Raw genomic sequence first — 22,291 nt, forward strand, 5'->3', positions numbered from 1 at the left:
GGGGGAAAAACAAATCCCTGGATCAGCCCACTCCTTCCTGGCCTCAGCAAGGTCTGCAGGTAGGAATTTCACTAGTCATGAAGAGTTCACTTGCAGGACAACTGGGCCAATAGGGGGAAAAACTGAACTGGGAGATTCCACAAAGGCAAAACTACAGTGAACACGGAAAAGGAAGAGCTTTCTGCGATGTGCATCTCCCAGGTAAGGCAGGAAAGGATTCCCAGGTTTTTCCAGGCATCTCAGAGCTGCTGGTGCACTTTAGAACCACTGCCTGCAGATCTCACAGCAGCAACTGCAATCCCTTTTCCACACAAGTAGAAAAGCTGGGATGGGATTGAGTGAGCAAAACAAGATGATGTAACCGAGCCAGTTTATTGTAGGAACCCTTGGAGACACATCCCAGCCCCAGCCAGGAATTTGGGACCAGTGAACCATTGTCATGCACACAATTTGTCTGGACAGACCCCAAACAACTTTGGAACAATAAAGTCGGTGTTGCACAGCCCAACCTCAGCAGAACAAGTGCTTGGACAGCAATCCTGTTCCTCAGGACCCTCCCACAGCATTCCCAGGAGTAACAGCATATCCAGAGCATCCATCCAGGCCAGTCAGCCCAGAGGCCCTCAGAGCTGGGAAAGGCTGGAATGCCAGGATGGACATCAGGCTGAGCTCAGCAGGGCTGACCACTGCTCTCAACACGTTCCTTCACTCCTGGAGCAGCCTCAGGACATCTACACGGGATCTTCATAGAAAGTCTTGGCCATGGCATGAGCCACCTTGAGCACCTTCTTGTCCTTGGCCTCGGGGCCCATGTGGCTGCGGGCCAGCCTGAGCCAGTAGTGCTCTGTCCTGGCCAGGTACTGGGCCTGGGCCTCCCCAGGCTGCACAGCTGGGTGCTGCTGCTCCCCTGGGCAAAGAGAGGGACAAAGACAGGTCACACACAGCTCACCAGGGCCACATCAGCCAGGCCACGTGGGGCTGAACGTGACAGCCTGAGAATCTACCAGCAGCCAGGAGAAATTCTCTTGTATCCCCAGAGCAATGTACCAGGAAAGCTCTGCTTCTGCTGGAAAACTCACCTGGATGGCAGGGAGACTTTCCAGGCTGGCAGCAGAACCAGGCACTGCACTAAATCCCACTTTGGGTTAGTATGGAGAGTAATTATTAATTATTCATTAATAATTACCTTCCTCATCTTCACTCTCCTCTTCAGAGCTCTCCTCTTCCTCCTCCCCTCCCTCTGCACCTTCCACATCATCATCCTCCTCTTCATCCGACTCCGACTCCTCCAGCCATTCCTGGGTTTCTTTGAGGACAAAGGAAAGAGAAGAGAGGTACAAAGAGATAATTACAGAACAAAGAGATAATTAAGGTACAAAGAGAGAACTCCAGGTAATGCCCACGTGCTCTGCAGGACCTCAGACCATCACTGCCCTGAGACAGGGGGACAGGCAGGAGCATCCCTGAGGGTGGAGCAGATGAGGCGGGCACAGCAGGATTCCCAGGATGGCTCATGCCACCACAACTCTGTTTCCAGGTCTTGGGTTTCCAAGTAACAGGGCAGAGCTCACTCTACAGTGACCCCAGAGCTCTGGGCCACACGTTTCTGGTAAGACACTGCATTATCACACGCTCCCAGGAAAACCTCCACCCCAAGGCTCATCACCAGCCCTGAGGAAGCTCCACAGTTGTTTTTTCTCCCCAGTGTTGCTCCCCTGAAGGCACAGGGAGAGCTGCCCCCAGCAGGGCTTACTTGGATCCATCTCCAGCAGCACCTTCCACTCGTCCATCCTGTGCAGGTCGATGCTGTGCAGGTCACTGAGGGTCACCTGGCGGTCGCCCACCTCGAACATGCCCCCGTACACGTAGAGGACCCCGTGTTTCACTGCCACCATGGCATTGGAGCGTGGGCACGGCTCCACGGGCTGCCCCAGGGCTCCACCTTCCTCCTCCTCCTCCTCCTCCTCCTCTGAGGAAGATCTGTCCTTGTCTTCTGCAGCTCCAGGGATCACCTGCTTGATGGTCATGATGGTGCCATCTTCTGCCACCACCTCCTTGACGATCTCCAGGGGACCCTGGGGAGGCGGCAGCTGCAGCTCCTCCTCCCCAGCAGCCTCTGCCTCAGTCTGTCTGCCACGTCTGCGCTTCCTCTTCTCTGATTTCGGGCCCTGAGAACAGGAATAAAAGGAGATTTTGGGGAAATTGCGTGCCCCTAACAGCAGTTCACACAAACAGCATGGATGCTGCTGGGACGGAAGCGACAATTCCTGTTTTTCATCACAATTTAAAGTCTCAAGTGATCACTGCAGCCCCCTGCTACAGCATGAGCTTCTCCCAGCCTAGAACAAGGAACAGTGGAGATCCAGGATGTGGAATTGCTTCCTCTGTTAAGAGAGGAGCAGCTCTCCTGCTCCAGATGCCACAAGCACACAGAGGTCACTGTTCTGTGACAAGGGAAAGTAACCCACGATTCCCTGAAATCACAATTGCTGGGTGCTGAATTACAGGCCATTACCAGGCAGCACTCCAGGTCTTGGAAGTACTGTACAGAAGGGCTGGAGAACAATTTGGGAAGGCAGAAGCAACCACCTGAGTGGCTGTTTGCCTATTATGGGATTGACTTCTCCATTTGGAGAACAAAGCCAGGAAGGGGCAGGGGGAAGAAGCAGCTGAACCAGGTTTGCACCTCCCTTGGCCTGTGAGAGTGGCTCAAACACAATCCAAGAGCTAAGGCTCTTGGAGCCAAGGTTAATATTTCATCTCTTCTGGTAGCTCATCAACACTGGGGAGAAGAGGGACAGGTTTGATCCCAAACAGATCTTTCACAGTAGCTTTTAGCGAACTACCTTATGTCAGACTCACAGGTCTGACCTGGAGATGGCCTCAAAAACCACCAGAAACACGTTTTCAAGCTGCTTTGCTTCATTTTGCAGTCCACAGTAATGGGGTAGCCCGATTCCCGGAGGAGAGGGATTGCTCAGGTGCACCACCAGAAACACAGGCTTCCTCCAAAGAGAGAAAATTCCTTGCTCCATCCCTGGAAGTGTCCATGGCCAGGCTGGAGCAAGCTGGGCTCATGGAAGGTGTCCCTGCCCATGGCAGGGGTGGAATGAGAGGCTCTTTAGGGTCCCTTCCCACCCAAACCAGTCTGTGACACTGTGAAAGCTCAAGGAGACCAAACCAGGCCTAAAGGATGTGTCAGATGATTAAATGACTGTATTTAACCCCAGACCTTGAGCTGTGCAGGGAACCAGCGGTTCTTCCCGATGTCATAGAAATAAATGTCATTAAAGAAGTCCCCTTCAATGCTCTCCTCCTCCTCCTCATCGTGCACCCCCCCAAAAAGGAGGCAGCGGTTGTTGGGAGCAGCAGCCACGGAAAAGCCGGACCTGGGAGTGGGTTTCACTCCAGAGGGGCTGAGCCGACTCCACGTCCACCTGTCTGCAAGGGAGAGAACAAATGGGAGCGTCAGCAGAGCAGAATCCTTCGTTGGTTTGTGCATTCCAAAGCCTCCCAGAATTGCAGCAAGGAATTCCATGACCCGTTTTGGACATTCTCATGGTATTTTCGGAGCTTTCTGGGGCAAGGAGCCTATTTGTGTTTGCACATTTACTGGAGGGTGGAGTTCAGACAAGGCCTGGTCAGATGCAGCCTTCAAGCACCAAAAAATGTCCCTCAGTTATCCCATGGAGCCCTCCCACCTTCCATCAGTTCTCTCCACCTTTTCTGCCACCCTGCAGCACTGCCTTACCCCCAAAAATAAACACAGCTCATCCCAAGAAGCTCCAACCAGGCTTTACAAAAGGGCTCAGCAGCAGAACAAGGTTCTTGCTCTATCCTTCTGCTTTTCTCCAGCCCCTTCCACTCTGACTTCAGAGCAAATCCCTGAAATGCAGCCTGGGAGAAGCACTGCCAGGCCCTGTGCTTCCAAAGGAACTGCAATTCCAACAAGATTAAACTACAAATAGGAATAACGCAAACAGGGCCTGGAATCCAGACGGTGCTGGTGACCAACCCTCCTTCCCAAATCCCATTCCAGACAGGTTTGGAGTAATCAATCACAATTTGAACCTTTCAGAAACTCAGCTCCAAGGGAATTGTCCCATTGCCTGAGTGAAGGACAAAATACTCTCTCTCCTAAGGAAAACCATGGAATTCCCATTCCAATCAAAGATAACCAACGACCCACAACAGGTCAGTCTGTTCCAGAAGTATTGTACCCCATGGAATGGGCCCACACTGGAGCAGTGAAAGAGCTGAGTGATCTCTCCCTGTCCTTATCTCAACCCATGAGTCTCCCATTGGATTTTCTCTCCCTCCTCCAGCTGAGGAGGGAAGGATAGAGCACCTTTAGTAGGTACCTGGCATCCACCCAGGAATACCCCACCCCAGGAGAATTCTGCAATCCCAACGATTTTCTGTTGTGGAACAGGAAAGCACTGATCAAAATGTCCCAGAAACAGAATTTCCAGAATCTGGAAATGTTGTTTTAATTCCCTCCCACATACAAACCGAAGAAAAAATCACTAAAATCTCTTTTCCTGGATTTCTTCCTGAGCCGACACCGGGGCACAGAGGTTATCACTGAGAGGGGGATTTGGTCCCAGGTTTTTTTGGTGGGTTGTTCCAAGGAAGGGAGAGGATTTGCATTCCCAAGCCTGCAGCGCTCACCTTCCTCCTTGCCTGCCCCTTCAGCCTTCAGCAGGAACATATCCGTGTGCAGGGTGCCTTTGTCCACATCCTTCTTGATCCTCTGCAGGGAAAGGAAACACAGGGATGCTCAGGGAAACAGCTTCAGTGGCCCAAACCATAGAGGGGACCCAACTGAAAAGGCAAACGCTGTAACTGGGCAAGGAGAGGCCACAGAGGAGGCTCTGGAGCATCAGGCAGCTCCAAACCATGGGATTCAAAGCAGGGATACTCCCTGTGATGTGCCACAGTTCCTGCCTGTGGCAGCAGGAAGGGCTCTCCAGGCTGCAGCACAGGTTTGTGGGGATTTGTGGCTGTATGGAGACTGTGGGATGCAGGAATTTTGGGACCCAGAAAGGAGAAATCAATTGTCACAAGGGATTAAAACCAACTGCTTTGCAAACAAAGGACATGGGCAGCACTGAGGAAACAGGAGAGCCAAGGTCCTGCCTTTTACAGCCAGGGCCAGGTGCTCTCAAGGGACTGATTTAACTCCTGTAAAAGGCAGCAGATTCCCACTCCCCCAAAGTGGGACACAACAACTTCCCAGGGCTTGTAAGGCCCTCTGGGATTCTGCCCCTGGATGTTGAGCAGAAGCTCTGATCTGCAAGGACCTCATGTGGTGCAGCCTGGTGACCAGCCCAGGCTGTGGGTCCCTGTCACCCACCCGAGACAGCACAGGAGAGGCAGAGGTGACACCTCTGCCCCACTGCAGCTGTGGCATTTGGGGTGCCACACAGCCCTGAGCAACAGGTTCATTCTCCCAAACAGAAGCACAAACCCCACTCCCACCCCTACAAAAGGCAACAGCAAGACAGCAGCAAGGGCAGGATGAAAGCTCAGCTGAAGCAATTAAATGCCTGACTTCCAGTGTGATTTCCCTGCTCCTTTCCCTGTAAGCCCTGGATTCCAGTGCTCATGGCAACAGCAGCATTCCAAGGCAGCTCTGTGCCACACCACTGTAGGAGGTCTGTTAATAATGTCATTATCCACCCATCCTTCATGCACAGCTCCTGCTTCCTTGTAATTCCTGTCCTCCTGGGGCCATGGCGTTACTGGGATGAGGAACTGTGCTCCCAGGATGCCAGTGGGATCCCAGCAGTGGATCCCGAGGTTCAGCCCTCAGAAAGATGAGGAGCAGGATGAGAGTCCTGCTGCACACCTGTACCCTGCAGCTGGCAGGTTTTGTTGTTGCTGCAGGGCCTGGTATCCAATTCCAGGGAATGGTATTCAGTTCTCAGGGGGAGGAGAGGGAAGTGTGTTCCAGGCACTGCACAACTGCACACAGGTGAAGTGTGAGGAGCACAGCAAGATGGGCATGGCAGGAGAGGCAGGGAAGCAAACACAGAGAGAGCAGCTGGCTCCACAACCATCCGAGCTGTGTGGAATAACTGCATTCCTTCCTCCTGAAAAGCTGCCTGTAGTAAACACACTGTGAGTGCAACATGACAAAGCTCCCTGGGCTCAGAAAACCGCCATGAGGCGGAGTGGGAGTCAGTTTTTGTTGTCACAGACATGCCTGCTTTCCCCAGCTCACAGACACTTCCAGCTGCTGGAGAGATCCATCCCCTCCCAGCCAGGACATGTCTGCCCTGAGCAAATCACTCCATCACTGACAAGAGGTTCCTGCTCCCCCATTATCCTTTGTGCTTTAAAGTTCCAGGTGTTTGTGTTCCAGCACAAAACAGGCTGGGATATCCACTGTGGACAGCCTGTGGTTTGCACATGCAGGTACAGTGGGGAGTTACCAGAGCTTTACAGGTATTAGCTGAAATTCCAACTCTGCTGACAGACAGCAAAGAAACTGAGGCAGGGAGAGCTTGGGAAGTGGAATCAGGATTCTCCACGTGCTAAAAATGTCTGATATGAGATCAACAGTGACAAAAAACATCCAAATAGCAGAAGTGTTCAGCAAGCAGAGCTACAGAGGGAGCCAATCCCACCAGATCTTACAATTCAGGCACTTCAACCCTTCCACATCTCCCAGCACAATCCACTTCAGCTTTGTGACAACTGCCACTAAAAAAAACCCCAAACCAACAACAAAATCCCCACACCCCAGCCATCTCCAGCATCCCAAAGCCCTGCCCACGTGTAACTCCAGCCTTCCCCTGGCCTGTAGGCTGCACCTGCAAGGCGGAGCAGCAGCAGCTCCAGCCCCTCTGTTGCTTAGCAATGGAGAGGCCTTGGTGCTTCACACAGCCTGAAATGCAGCTCGCTGCAGCAAGCCCCATCCCCAGCACGGCAAAGGGCTCAGGACATCTTTAGGATCAGCAGGAGAGCAAGTCTGAGCTCCTCTGGGCATTCTGAGGTGTGCTCTAGGCAGAGCTGGCAGCACCTACAACATCCCCTTCTGCAGGAGATCACAGAAATTGTCTTTATCGTCTCCAGGCCGCTGATGAAACAGGAGCACACAGACACCATTGTGCTAAGAATCCTGCTTTTTAAAATACCAGGCACCAGCATCTCAAGGCAGTCACACCCACGGCTGGAAAGCTCCTTTTTCACCATTTGCAGCCTGGTTTGGTCAGGAAAATGCAGTGGCTGGCACAGCAAAGGTGTGTGGGGACCAAGGTGCTGGTCCTGGCTCTGCAAGTCCTGGAGTGCCTCAGACAAGTCACTTCCATCTTTTCTGCCTCTACTTCCCCAGCCAGCAAAGAGACTTTTTTATCCAGGTCCCATGAAGGGAATTCAGCCCTGGACTGACAGACATTACTGAGAACAGACTCTCCACATCACTTCTGCAAGTTCAGGACATCAAAGCAGGGACCAAAACTCTGTTTCTGCCTTCCCAGCTCCCTGCCCATCACAGGACAGCAGCCCTGCCATGTCACCACCCTCCTCCAGCACTGTGACAGCCAAATTATGTCCCTATTCAAAAAGAAGACCTATTATGATTTTCCTCATCTCTTCCCTTCAAAATTTCCCATCACATGTGTGACTTAGTCCTGTCTCTTCTTAGAGCACTCTACATTTGATGAATGGTGCTTTGCTTGGATATTTGCCTGGTTTCAGATGGAAAAATGTCTTCATATGCCCCAAAATATTTGCACAGCACCCCTGACTGGAGTATCTGCCTCTCTAACTGGAAACAAGGAATAAGTCCTCTCCTGTATCTGCCCAACTCCACTTAAGTATTGTTTTCTCCACGTCTACCTTCTCCCAGGAGTATCCCAGGCAAACACATTTTCTCCACTTCAAAGCAAACCCAGACACTCAGCTCCACAATCAGCTCTAAGTGAAGACACAATGAGAATTAAATAGCCACACATTAACAGAATTGGGTCTCTCCTAGAGGGGCCATATCCTGCTGAATTTAATTTTCAGGAGCGTGCTGAAGGTTTGTTGTTCCTAAAGGCTGCAGAGAAAATTCTGTCCAGAGCTTTGGTCAGTTTGTGCTACAACAGCAGAGCCTGTCAGGAATGGCCCCTCAGAGAGAAGCACAGAGAGCTCTCTACATGACAAAGGAAGGAGACTTTTAACATCTGTTTAAAATGTCTTGTTCTAATGGAATGTCTGTTTTGCCTTAATGGAGTGTCTGTCTTAATGGAAAAGCTGTTTTTCAAGCTGCAGAGAACTTCCCTCAGCTCTTAGCCTTGCCCAGTGCCCTGCCAAAGGCTGAGGGCAGCTTTGCATTCCCCCCCACCCCTTCTTCATTTTTAGCAGCCCACAGCAACCCAGAGCAGAAGTGGAACAGAACCAGCTGCAAACACATGTGACTTCTGTATTTCCATGGGGCTTCCAGGAGAACTCCACACCTAGCAGAGCATGGAGGCTCCTGCTTCCTTCCCACCCTCAGGAGGGAGGAAATGGGACAGATGAGGGAAGAGGACAAAGCCCTTTCAGGTGGGAAAGGCTCTGAGTCGTTACTGCTGTTGAATCCAACGCACATCTGATGAGGCAGAGCCCGAAGCTCAGGCCCTGAGGAGGCCTAAATGCTTCTAAATATACACAGAGACTGACTCCCTTCTCTCCCCTCTCCCTGCTTCCCTCCTTTGTTCATTTATTCCCCTCAGAAGAACAAGGCGTCCTCCTCCCCCAGCTGGAAGTGCTGCCTTTCCACGGGAGCAGCAGGATCCAGGGCCTCTGCCTGCATCCCCCACATGAAAAGCTTTTGCAGGAGCCTTCTGCTCAATGAAACACTTCCTTCCTGCTGCCCAGCACGGAGACAGGGATACCTGCTCAATAAGGAATGTGCTCCAAAGGGCTCTCTGGTACAAATTCCCAAGATTAACGGAGCAAGGAGCAGAGCTGGGGGAGTCTGGTGCTTATCAAAAGTCTTTTTTGGCTTACTGAGTTTGCTCTCTCACCTCTGCCACTGATGGCACAAAATAAAAGTCTCCTGGCAACTGCTGCTTTCAACCTGCAAGTGCTGAAACACAAAGGAATACCTGAGAATGCTTTAAGTTGCCAAAAAAATGTCATTTCTCCCAGTTGCTTATTCCTCCCTCAGTGATATCAATTCCTTATATTGGATTAGAACAGCAGGGAAAACACAGAATTCATCTGAACCAAGATTAGCCCCTCAACCAGCAGAACTGCATGGAAAAAAAGCCATAATTAGAAGATGCCTGTTTTAGTTCCCAGCCTGTGGACAACATCTGACTTAGCACAAAGTGTCCCCCACCTGTTTGGAGTAGCCTCCATAGATGATGATGTTGCCCTCGGGAGTGGGAGTCATCTGACAGCCAGATCTTGGAGCAGGCCCAATCCCTGCTGGAGCCAGCTTGCTCCAGGTGAAGGAGTCCAGGTTGAAGGCGTACACATCGTTGTAGTAGATGTAATCTCTAGGGAGAGCACACGGGCACAGCACATTTTGTGATGGGCACGCTCAGGACAGGCTAAAACAGCACTTCAGAGCTCTGCTCCCAGCCCCGTGACAGCCCAGCTGTGATCCCACAGCATGGCACACCCCACAGGGGAAGATGTTTCTACAAGATAAGGATCTGGTAAGATTCAGAGGCCAAAAGTGCTGGACTGAACTTTGGCTACAAGGATGGGCAGCTACTTCAGTGCTACAATGATTTCTCCCACACCTGAAGACTTTAAATCAAGATCCCTTGTCTTCCTAACCCAAGAATCTACTTCAGTCCCAGTTCTGGTGAGGATAATCCTCCCATTAACACCCAGATATTTCTGTTACTGGTGAAATTTTGTTGCCCTTTTTAAGGAGGACTCAAACCCCCAGCCACCCCTGCAACCCACCTTGCACTCTCATGGAAACCTCCAAAGATGATCAGCTGCCTCTTGCACGCAACCATCCGGTGTCCACTTCGTCCAGAGGGCCCTCCTGGTGCCCTGAAACACAAAGAAATTCCATTTCTCAGCCAAATCCCCTTTCCTGGTAGTGCATCAGGCCTTTTTTGTTGGTCATTGGCAGCTGAGCTGGCTGAGCTCAACCTCTCCTGGACATGGGAACCTTGGGGAACGTGGTTGCCTCAATCCGTGTCTGCTTTTCTCCTGAACAGGACGTGTGCTCTTCCTGGAACTCTTGGGATGGCAGCACAGGCAATTTTATTCCTCGAGATAAACCACCCTAACAGCACCCAAAGTCTTTTCAGTGATGACTCAGGAGCTGATTTTTCAGGAGAGTTTAATGAACAGCGCTTGCACAATTACAGGGAAGACGCTCCAAACTGAGATGTTTTCTCCAAGCACTGAGAGACAAAACCTGGCTCTGACATCCCCCCTCCTTCAGTGTCTTAGGAAATCACATACCCACAACACCTTCACTCATCCACCTGCAGTTTGGGTATGACACCAAACCAGTGAAAACACTTCATGAATTACTCAGATTTCCTCAAGAACAAAGGTATTGCAGCAAAATAAGTCATCATTATCATCATTACCCTACTGAAGGAGAGCAGGGATAGATGGGACGTTGAGAAGGAATTGTTCCCTGGGAGGGTGGGCAGGCCCTGGCACAGGGTGCCCAGAGAAGCTGTGGCTGCCCCTGGATCCCTGGCAGTGTCCAAGGCCAGGTTGGATGGGGCTTGGAGCACCCTGGGATGGTGGAAGGTGTCAGGGTTGGAACTGGATGAGCTTTAAGGTCCCTTCCAACCCAAAGCATTCCATGACTCTGTGACTCACTCTATGATCCTACATGCTCAAAAGCAGCTACACATCCCTGCTCAGCTCTTCCAAGCTTTCCTGACCTTTCAGTTAGATGTGCTGCTTCCACTTCCAAAAACAAGCAACACCCCCTCCATCTGTCACATCCAAGAGGCTCCCGAGGAGCCGGGCAGCTGGACACCATTCCAACATGGATTCTCCTTCCTTCACGCTCACCCACAGCATCACGTGAGAGACAACAAAAACAACTCCAAGAACTTTCAAACAAAGCCAGCTTTAGGCCAAACTGGAGGGAGAACAGGGTTTGCTGCATGTGTTCTTCCCTGCCACCATGGTGGAATCCATCCCGTTTTTCCCTCGCTGAGGAGTCTCCCAAAGTGCCCAGCTGGCACCACTGAGCCCAGCAAGACTCCTCCAACAGGCAGCCTTAAAGTGTGGAAGTGACTGCACAATCAGGGCCTAAATGAAGTTGAAAACAGCAGCAAAACCTAAAGCCCCAACCCTGCCCCCCGCCACACTTGGAGTGGCAGCAGGGAGCTGGGAATGTGGTGATGGATTTCTGTGGAGAGGGAAAATGAGGGCCCTTATTCACCATGGAAAATGACAACCTCACCCCTGTGATAATGAGAAACTCCACCAGAACAGCAGTGTTTGGGGAAGACTGAATTAATATTGATTGCTTGGACTCTTTATTCTAACAGAGAGGTGGTTTTTCCAAGCATTTACTGGGTTTTTAAGTATCACCCTGCAGAACAGCACCTCTGGTATTAATTTCATCAAGCCCTGAAATCATTATTTTCTCTTGCTGTAACAAAGCTCCCGTGTCATTATTCCAAAAGATGGCACTTTTAAAATCACCTTTTTATTTTTTTTAAGGAGAGAATGAATTAAAACCCAACATGACCACTAAAATCCTGTTCCCAGAGTATCTCGTGCCTTGTTTCTCAAGCAAGTTTCCTCCAAGTTCAAAATCAATCCTGAACAATAAAAAGTTTACTCATTGATGTGTTTTAATAAAGCTCCCACCTATGCAGAATTAACTCCAAGGCACAAATGGCACAGTCAGGCAGGACTGGCAGTGATGCAGAACCTCATTCCTGCTCCAGAAGGGTCTTCCTGCAACTTGTTTTCCAACTACAAACTCTTCCCTTTTACCTGTTTCACTGCTCCTGGTCCCAAAGAAACCTTTTGGAACTGGTTTCCCAGACTTTATGATTAATGCTCTATTTCATGGGGTTGACACCAGAAAGCAGACATGTGGGAGGGAGCTGTAAATTCTCCAGACTTTTTTTAAAAATAGATTAAAAAGTCTGGCTGAGGACTGGCTCTACACATGTACAGCATGAGGCTGATCTGAGCTGCTCCATAAGGAATTTCCTTTTGCTCGTGGAGTTACTCTGGGGCTTGTAGTAACAAACCAGACCTGAATTCAGCCCCCAGATTCATGAATTACTTGTCCCAGTGGCTACAGGCTGCAGGAGCTACCTCTTCATCCAGAGAACGCTCAGGTGAAGCTTGGGAACATTCAATAATAATAAAAGTGGGGGTGAAGAGAACATCCCAGCAAAGGGGCACTTCAGGACAGAGCACTTTTATCCTTCAGAGGAAGCTGAACTCAGGATTTGTGTTGTTTTACGCCTTTCCCTGTGAATGCCCCAGTGTTGGGGTCAGTGGCACGCACAGATTCTGTCCCCTCGTGTTTGGACACTCAGGTGGAAGGTGAGAAAGGAAAACACAACTGGCATAGGGCCCAAAATACTCAATTCCAACCCCTTGCAAGTCAATCCACAGTTGTACCTTTGTTTCCTGATCTGCCAAAGAACCAGCTCATTTCTGGGCTGACAATCTACTTGATTTACACCAGAAAACCCTTCTTTTCTTTAAGCACCTTCTACCTGGTGTGGCAGGACCTGATTTTTCTGGTGAGCAAGGAGAGGCATCCATCAGACACAACCCTGTGCTGGGCCACCCTGCTCTGCTCCACTTCAACAGACACTGGTGAAACTGGGATATTTACAGCACCACATCCCACCAAATCCTACAGGAAGTACCATCAGCATTCCAGAATTTCAGTGAAGGGAGCTCCACTGGCTCAAATGACAACTCCAGAGGAGGGATGTGGCAATTCCCAAGCACGAGCCCCAAGGATGCTCCCTGTCTCTCCCTGAGGGAGTGCACTGGGCCACAGGGAGCTGAGGGGGAATGTTCTGTCTAGGAAGGAATGAGGCAATTAGGTTAAAATATTGCTGCTCCAAGGCAGGGTAAGAAACAGTTCATGGACTGAGGAAACCTCGTGCATCACACACAAGATAAGGTGGTTGCACTAAGTCAAAGTCAGCTGCTGGCACGGCTTCTAACGGGCTGGGATTTGCTGTGTTTGGATCATCTTTGTGCATGCAAAATGCAAGGAAACACAGCTAACTCTTGCTAAATATAGCAACTTTGAACTCTGCCAGGCAGCCTGGCACCACTGCGCTCTGTGCTAGGAGAAAATGGAGCTGCACTTCCCCAGCACAGGAAAGTTTTCACAGTTAGTCAAGGTTTTCTCTTCCCAAGTGTTTTACAGTCAAGCCCCTCACAGCACCAGGTTTGTGGCAGGAAGAGTAGGCCAGGAAGGACAATAAAACTGCCTGGAATCTGAACTGTGGGGCTGGAATAACCAGATTTTCTAGAATTTCAAGTTTAGATCACAGCAGGGTCATCTTGGACAAACCAACACATCAAACCCACCTGGAATGGGGCACTTGTGATCCCTCCCATGGGAACAGAAACGGAAACTTTGCCTCTCTTGTCCAGACATTTCATCATGAATAATTAATTCTCTTTATTATTTGCACTAAAATGATGTCTTCTAAACCCAGCTCTAGCCTGTACCCCATGTCTGCCACCTGGCATTTACTGGGGTAACACTGGCACCACACTGGATACATGGAACTCTTCCTTGGCCTGTGTGAAGGCTGTTTGTGCCAGGGATGGTTCCCCACCATGACCCAGCAAATGGGAAATGCTGAGGGAAGTGAAGTGCAGCAGGTGTCACGATCAGAGTTTTAAAAGAAGCTGGAAAAACTTCCTTGCAGAACTCAACAATCATCTCAACAATTTCCTTTTCCCCTTTCCAAGCAGGCTCCTGATCAAGATGCCATACGGAAAAGCAGAGAGGCAGCAGAAGCTGGATTTTCATGCTCAGCCAGGTCAGCATTAAAACAAAGCCATTCCCTCCCATTGCGTCATTAATGCAGCTCCTGGAGCTCAGCCCAAGGATGGGAGATGTGCTTTGTCTGATTCCAACACTGGGACCAGGGCATGGGTGTTCCCAAAATTCCAGCAAGGGCCACCCAAACATGGCAGGAAGCTCAAATGGAGTAGGCTCCAAATTCCCACTTGTCAGGCACTATCAATGCTCTCACTTTGCAGGGAGAGGAGAGAAAGGTGAGACAGGCACAGTGAGTCACTCTGAGGCCTCAGGCATGTGCCAAGGCAAAGCTCATCCCAAACCACCCTCAGCTACTGTGCAAGCAGAGGCAGACACAGGTAACAGACCCCAGACTCTTAACGGGGTGAGAGACACAGATTACAGATCCCATGCCTTAAATAGGGTGAAAAGGGATCAACGTGGGCAGGTCTGGTGTTCCCACCTGAAGGAAGAACGTGGAGCTCCTAAGTGTTCAAAAGCTGCTGCTTTTCCCAGTGCACTTTGAGGGTGATGTGGAGCTCCAGCCCACCCAAAGCTGTGTTCTGAGTACAAGACAATCTCAAGTCCAAGAGGAAGCCAATGCCAAACTCAGACCCAAAGCCAATCTCCTGCCTCTCAGTCCACTGGGTGTCATGTCAGAACTCCTCTCAGGAAAACACAAACATGAAGAGCCAAAGGTTAAGGAAACATCAACCGAGGACTTTGGGCCAGATCCACTGAAAATATTTACACCTTCACTCCCCTCAGAAACTACCAAGGCATTTGGCACCTGTTGACTTTGACAGGTCTCAATCACTGGCTTGTTTATCCCAAGGAATCCCAAGGCAGCAAATGCCAGTTCCCAGGGATGAAGCTGGCTCCGTGGGTAGATACAAACTGGCTTCTCCAGTCAACTGGGAGATCTCCAGGGATCTCAGGGATCACTGCTCCAAATTTCTTGGCAAAAGCATGGTCCAGACATGAAGGCCTAGCACTTACTTGATCTGCTCCCAGGTCTTGGTGGCCAAATGCAGGACCCAGAGATCCTTGTAGTGGTAGAACTGCTCCCCGTTGGGAGAGGCAAACTCCCCCCCGAAGATCCAGAGCTGTCCCCCAGCCGTGGGCACCACAGCTGCCTGCAGGAGAGGGAAGAGCTGGATCAGAGCAGGATTCTAGAGCAGGCACATAAGTTCACCAGCCAAGCACACACCTCCAAATCTGAGGAAACAACAGCAGCTCTCTGGGGCTGAAGGAAGGAGAATTTGGAATAAAAAGTACTCAATGTTTAGCACACCTTCCCGAGAGCAAGGGAAAGCTGGCCAAGGAGCTGGGCTCTTCCCACTTCCTGAGGGAACTTCAAAGTTTCCTAGGAAACATCTTGGGATTAGCTTAACAAAAACTGGTCGACTCCCTCTGTTCAAAACCAACCAAACAAGAAAAAGAAAACAAAACAAAAAAAAAAAAACCCCAAACACAGAAGGAAATGTGCAGCATTTGGACAAGAGGAGAGACTGTTACTGCTCTGATTGTGTCACAGCAGAGAGGGGTATTTTCATATTTTTTTGGCACAGAACAGCACCAAAACACCTCTGGCAGGCAAGCTGCCAGTTAAAAGCAGAGAGGAGAGCAAGGCTCTACTTCATTAAAATTATCTGTATTAGGACCAAGGAAGAAGGAAGGAATCCCAAGAGGGAAATGCTGTGGCTGTGCAAATTTCAAATTGTGTTTTCTTCCAGGGTACCCATCACAGATCAACTTTGGGATAATCTCTTTCCTCACAAGGCTTCATTCCCTGCCTGTCTCTCCCAGCAAAAAAAGATTTTTAGCCCCACACAGGACCATGCCCTCCCATAAACCAGCCCAAACATGAAATGATTATGTAAGAAAATCCAGGGTGTGCTTTCAGGCAGGATTTGTGGGAACATGAAGTTACCTAAACAAAGCAGATATGTGCCTGAATTCCATGGGCATCCTGTGCTTAAAAGCTTAAGGGGAAGGTTTATGCAACAGCCTGCTCATACTTGTGGGTGACCTTTCCAAGAGCTGCCTTGAAATTCGTGACAAAACCAAACCTTTTCCTGGAACAACTGCCAACACCTGCCCTTAGCTCCTCTCACCTCCACTCCAACAGTGGATTGTGTGTCAGAGACCAGGGATGACAAATAAAACTAAAAACATGCACCTGGCACCCCCAGACACATTTCTGTTTAACTCTGAGCTATGCATTAAAGCCACAAAGGAAGGAAGACAAACCAGCCAGCTCATGAGGCTGAACTGTCCCCTGTGAAACTATAATTAATTATCAGACAGGAAACACTGCTGAAAGCAGGACTCCTCAGATTATTGTTGTTGTAATCCAGCTGCAGCTCTTGATCTGCTCCCTTTGGATGGAGCTGCTCGGCAGCCACCTGCTGGCTACTGGAATGCAGCCTCTGAAATCAAGTTCTAGTCCAAACAACACAAAATAGCCCAAAAATCAAGTCAGAATCTTTCAATTCAAGGATACGCAGCTCGGAGCAAGACTGGCACTTAGTAACATAACAAAGGGATATGAACCTAATTGGGGTGTTGCATCTTACCAGGGAGCTCTGGAGAGCTTTGGGATGGGTAGGAAAAGGACATTCACATCCTGTATGGCAGCTTTGGGAAGGTACCAGTCACCCACTGGCTGCAGCAGGTTAAGAAAATTTATCAGCTGGTGAGGGCCAAAGACCTGCAAGAAATACAAGTCTTTGGTCCAGTTTCTACTGTGCAGGTGTTCACATAAAGTAAACAAACCCAAATCCTTCATCCTCACAAGCAGCCTGTGACCTGGATTTCCAGAGAGGTGGAGAAGAGCCCAAGTGCTCCCTGCTGGCAGTAGTGGCAGTGTCTGGAATGCTCAGGGATGTAGGGCTGTGGCCATGAAGGCAATAATGCACTTCGGTCAAATTCCAGTTTGAAAATCCAGGGCCTGCATAATCCAGGGATTATGCATTTGAGCTGGTCCTTGTACAATGCAGCAAAAAGAATTCATTTCTAAAGAAGAATCGCCCCCCTAGCTCTGCTGGAGTCCTGCCAGATCAACAGATACAACCCCAAACCTTCATTCCACACTGAACACTTCCAGAGGACACCCAGGGATCAGAGCACCTCGGGCAGCCTTGGACAGGCCCCTCAGCAGAAGAGCTGAAGTGACACCACTGGCAGCTCATTATGAGGAGAACAAAGAGAGGCAAGAAACCCTCAGGAGGTGAAAAAATTAAAACCCTCCTCCCAAATAATCTTTAAAACAATCCCAGCTGCTGCTCTGGCAGCCAGAGCTTTACCTGGTGAGCACAACGCCTCGGGGGTGGGTTGGGAATCTCCAGTTTGGCCCAGCTGTTCTTCCTGATGTGGTAAATGTACAGCTCATTGTACAGGAAGGTCTGTGGGACAGGGACAGGAAACAGCAGCTCAGCTCAGCTCAGCTCAGTTCTGCCTGGTGGAATTTGGGTGAAGATTGCAAAGCACAACCTCCTCAGCAAGCAGGGAAGGACAAGAAACTCCTGCACTGCATTGGGAGGCAACAACTGTTCCATTGGGCTGGGAATGTTCTTACCCAAACCCTTGGTGACAGCTTGAGATACCAGGATTTAAAAAGCTGGAGCTTAACACAGATGTTCAGGTTAAAGCTGCTCAACTCCAGAGCAAAGAACAGCTCCAGGTGGTAAAAAAGGCAGAATCAGTTTAGCTCATCACACTGGGTAACCCTGAGGTGACCAAATATCACTGCCAGGCTGGAGTTTCCAGGGCAGTTTGTCTCCAGGAGCACAACAACCACTTGCAACCTGCAGCAATCCAGGAGCAAGAGTGCTCCTGAGAGCAATAATTTGCTGCTGCTCCCACCTCCAAGGCAGGCAGTGCCTTGCCAGCAGCAAAGGTGCAGAAATATCTTGTTTTGAGAAGTGGAAGAGATTCTTTTCTAGTTATCCCAAATGAGGGGCAGATATGGCTACAATTAAGTCTGGAGAAATTATGAAGCCCTGAAATATTGATGCTGAGACAATCACTCTGACTCCTTAATGGGTTCCAGCGTGTCTCCTTCCTGCCAACTGCTCAGCCATGAGACAGACCCATGGCAGAATTAAAAGGCTCTTTTGCTCTCATTCAGGGACAAATACATATTTTATGACTCTGCCTTGAATTTCCCTTCAAATGAGACCCGTGCAAATTACAGGAAAAGGAGGGAGGGGGCAGATAAAGAAAACGAAAATGAAGTATACATTACTTTTTGGCCATTGAAATATTCACCTCCAAAAAGGATCAGCTCGTCTCTCTCGGGGTGAGCACAGAGGGAGCAGTTCAGCCTGAAAGAAGAACAAGGATGGAAAAAACAGATCTGAAAGTCCTTAAAACCCTGAACCTTGGAGCCTTTAACTCAGGCATCAGCACCTCTGCCCTCCAGCCACAAAGGTCTCTCTATCATCTGCCAAATTACCCTCCTGTGATGTTCACCCCAGGGCTAAAAACTTCTCCAAAGAAATTAATCTCTTCCAAAACTTCCACCAAGATGAATTGGGCACTGTCTGAGAGCCTCTCCTATTTCAGGAGCACACGCTACTCTGTGATTTAACTCCCCCTTTGACGTGAGCTCCTGAATTTTAATGCTGGGGTGGCAGGAACAAGAATGACTTTTATGAGGGCCCAGAACTCTGCGCTGTCTCCTCTCCATTTATCTGTGTCATTATTCTGCACTTGCTGCTGGTCACTGCTCTCCTGAATACCCCAAGTACGTGAACCCCACTTTAATAAAGTGCTTTTTACCTCATGACACATCCTTTTGCCTCTGAATTCCCTTCAGCCCTCTAGTCCAAATCCAAAACTTCCTCTTCACTTTTATTTTCCCTCAAAGCCCTGAAATCTGACTCTGCGTTGCCTCTTTTGTGCTGATGGAATGGTTAAAAAGGGGATTTTGGCACCAAAAAGATTTTGGTTCCTTTTTTAACCAGGTATTCAGTATTCTAGGCATTTCATAACTCCAGATGTCAGGTATTTTCTAACTCCAGATATCAGCTATACCTTCCACTCTTGGGAAATAACTTTACATAAATAAATGCCATTAAAGGCACCCCCAACTGCTCTGCAAGTAGCAGCCAAAGCCTCACAGGAGCTCTTACCTGGGTGAGGGGGGTGGGCAGGATGACTCAATTACTTGTGTCTTTTTAGCATCCAAACTCTGGAATTCTGCTATCAGGGCTTCAAGATCCTCCTGGAAATAAAAAGCCAGACATGAGCTGCTTGACATGCACAGAAGCACACATGAAACCAGCACTCACTCTCACAATCTCCCTTAAAAAAAAGAACTGAAAACCCTACCTAATTACAACTGGAAGCTCTTTTATATCCAGAGAAACCTCGTGTTTCTTTATTCCCTTTCAACTTCACTCAATTAAAGCCAAAATCTGCCCCCCAAAACTGCTGACAGACCAAGGGCAGAAGCAGGATTGCAGCAGGAGGGAGGTTCTGAGCCAGGGTCTCTCCCACAACCCCACTGCTCATCTCCTCCCTTCAGGTCACCTTTCTGAAGGTGTGGGCCAAGCAGAGATTTCCAAAGTGTGGGAATTTTGCCTCTGCAGCATGGAATCAGCTCTCCCTGCAGCCAGGACACATCTACAGGGACACTTTCCATGTCTTTAAGCCACTAACACCACGTTTTGAACAGGGAAGAGTCACTCGGAAAAGGCTTAAATACAAGCAGCCCCTCGAGGAGTGAGAGAAACAAAGATTTTTGTTTGTTTTTAAGCCCAGAAGGATGAAGGGGATGGAAAGCAAAAAGGAGCCTTAAACTGTGCTTTCCTGTCTTTCTTTTACACCTCCTGTCACACACAATGGACCCCATGCGATTTAACCAAGTAACTGACTCTGCTTAAAATCAGAGAATCAGGGACTTTAAAGCTCATCCCATTCCACCCCCCCGCCGTGGGCAGGGACACCTTCCACTATCCCACATTGCTCCAAGCCCCGTCCAGCCTGGCCTGGAACACTGCCAGGGATGGGGCATCCCTGGAAGTCCAAATTCAGGCAGGTTTGGACACTGCTCTCAGGCACGTGGTGGATTGCTGAGGTGTCTGCGCAGGGCCGGGAGCTAGACCGGATCATCCATGTGCGTCCCCTCCAACTCAGGATATCCTACGGTTCCCTGATCCACACTTTCCCTGGACAGCCCAGGTTCCGTCTGGATTCGCTCCTTTGCTGCCAACCCTGTCCTCATCCTTCCCCGGCACCCGCAGCGGCCCCGCGCCCTCACTCGCGCCCGTCACCTCCTCCTTCTTGGCTCTGCGGGACACCTTCTTCTCCATCTTCGCCGCCGTCTTCTCGGCGCCTTTCCCCTTCTTGTCGCGCTTCCCCTTCTTCCCCATGGCGGCGGGGCCGGGATACCCCGGGATTCCAGAGGGATCACACCGGGACGGGGCCGGGATACCCCGGGATCACACCGGGATCACACCGGGCTGGGATACCGAGATCACGCCGGGCTGGGATCACACCGGGCCGAGCCGGGATCACACCGGGCCGGGCCAGGATCACACCGGGATCACACCGGGATCATAGCAGGCCGGGATTCCCCGGGAATCACACCGGGATCACGCCGGGCCGGGCCGGGATACCCCGGAAGGCCCCGGGATGGCGCCGGGACGAGGCCGCTCCGCCCCGGCCGCTCCTTGTGCCCGGCGGCAGCGCCCCCTAGCGCACCAGCGGACTGGGGACCGCCGCCCGCGCTGAGGGAGCGAGGCGGGAGCTCCCTGAGCCGGTGTCGGGAGCCCCGCAGGGCCGGGGAGAGGGGTTAATGCAGCCCCGCACACCGGCCGGCACCGCCCGCACAGCCCTGGCACAGCTCGGACACGTCGGGATGTTCTGTTTGTTCTGATGCCCGCCCCGAGGAGAACGTGGAGCCCACAAAATGGCCCCCTCCCCTCACACAAAATGGCCCCCCCTCAGGGGAGGGCGTGGAGGGGCACCGGCTCGAGGGGAGGCTCAGGCTGGACAAGGGGACGGTGCCAGGCTCTGTTCAGCGGTGCCCAATGACACGACAAGCAGCAGTGGTCATGAACTAAACCACAGCAAGTTCCACCTCAGTGTGAGGGTGGCAGAGCCCTGGAACAGCTGCCCAGGGAGGTTATGGAATCTCCCTCTCCGGAGACATTCCAAACCCACCTGGATGCATTCCTGTGTCACCTGCTCCAGGTGGCCCAGCCTTGGGCTGGATGATCTCCAGAGGCCCCTTCCAACCCTAAATATTCCATGATTCTGTGATGAGGATCAATTTATTTTGGGTTGTTAAACATTGGCATCAGTTTTCCCCATCCCTGGAAGTGTCCAAGGAAGGCCTGGATGTGACACTCAGTGCTCTGGGCTGGTGACAAGGTGGGGATCAGTCACAGGTTGGACTCGATGATCCCAGAGTTCTTTTCCAACCTCAGTGATCCCGGGATGCTGTGATTCCATCACCTGAGATGTGAGCCAGGCCTGCAGGAGGCCCTGTGCAGAAATAAAATAAAAATAATCCACGGGCAGAATTCCCCAGGGATTGGGGCACTGTGCAAGTGTTTTCATTTCCAGCTGCACGTCTTCGGGAATGGGGTTTATCCAGGCCACTCTCCAAGTCCTGAGTTGTTGGAGAGCCAAAGGAAGTACAGGCGCTGTCAGGCAATGCCCGGCAGCTGCTTTTTCCCTCAGTGATGGAGAAGGAATAATGATGATTTATATAGCATTTACACAGATGCTGAGCCCAGGGAAAAATTCCTGGGAAAACACCTACTTTGAACACCTAAGGGTGTAAATAGGGGTTGAAATGCATCTTTTAGCTGTGAGTTTATCCCACTGCACATCAGAATTGCCACCATGATTGTTTCTTGCTGAGCAGAAGGAATAAAATCATTATCTTTTTCACTGAATTCCCACAAAACCCCTCATTTCCAGAAAGCAGGGTGGTTTTCACCACCCCAAACCAGCGAGGGTCTCCACTAAGGTACAGCTCAACGCCCACCGAGTTATCCCAAACATCCAGCATGTGCCGTGGAGCTGCAGGATGGATCCTTTGCTGTGAACATCCACCTATTCTTGAACCTGGGATCAGGGAAACACAGCCCTGGAGCACGGAGGGAAGAGCTGGGAAAGTTATTTTGAGGTTGCAGACAATGCACACCCTGAGCAGCACTGTGTTTTTCTGTTCCTTCTGAAAACATTGTGGTTCCAGCTCAAGCTGCAGCTTGTCCGTGTTTATGTGCAGGAAGGGGAACAGAAACTATGGAGGCACCAGGTCAAGGGAATGGGACAATTGCAATTCCCAGATGTGGGAGCTCTGCCGAGTTCCCTGACACTACAAATGGGCTCGGAAGT

General features: G+C 50.5%; 1 protein-coding gene across 1 annotated transcript; it reads right to left on the reverse strand.

Moving 5' to 3' along the window:
• Nucleotides 1–365: 365 nt before the first annotated feature.
• On the reverse strand, nt 366–20,595 carry KLHDC4 (kelch domain containing 4). Its single transcript, XM_082290061.1, has 12 exons — nt 20,215–20,595; nt 19,072–19,163; nt 18,183–18,261; nt 17,242–17,340; nt 14,933–15,069; nt 9,895–9,987; nt 9,317–9,476; nt 4,672–4,753; nt 3,233–3,441; nt 1,754–2,168; nt 1,187–1,306; nt 366–907 (listed from the first exon to the last, which is right to left on the reverse strand). Exons 1-12 carry the CDS (start codon nt 20,311–20,313, stop codon nt 732–734), a joined length of 1,761 nt encoding a protein of 586 aa, XP_082146187.1. The 5' UTR covers nt 20,314–20,595; the 3' UTR covers nt 366–731.
• Nucleotides 20,596–22,291: the final 1,696 nt, after the last annotated feature.

The sequence above is a fragment of the Coloeus monedula genome (genome assembly GCF_965178545.1).
Source record: "Coloeus monedula genome assembly, chromosome: 13".
NCBI classification, from domain to species: domain Eukaryota; kingdom Metazoa; phylum Chordata; class Aves; order Passeriformes; family Corvidae; genus Coloeus; species Coloeus monedula.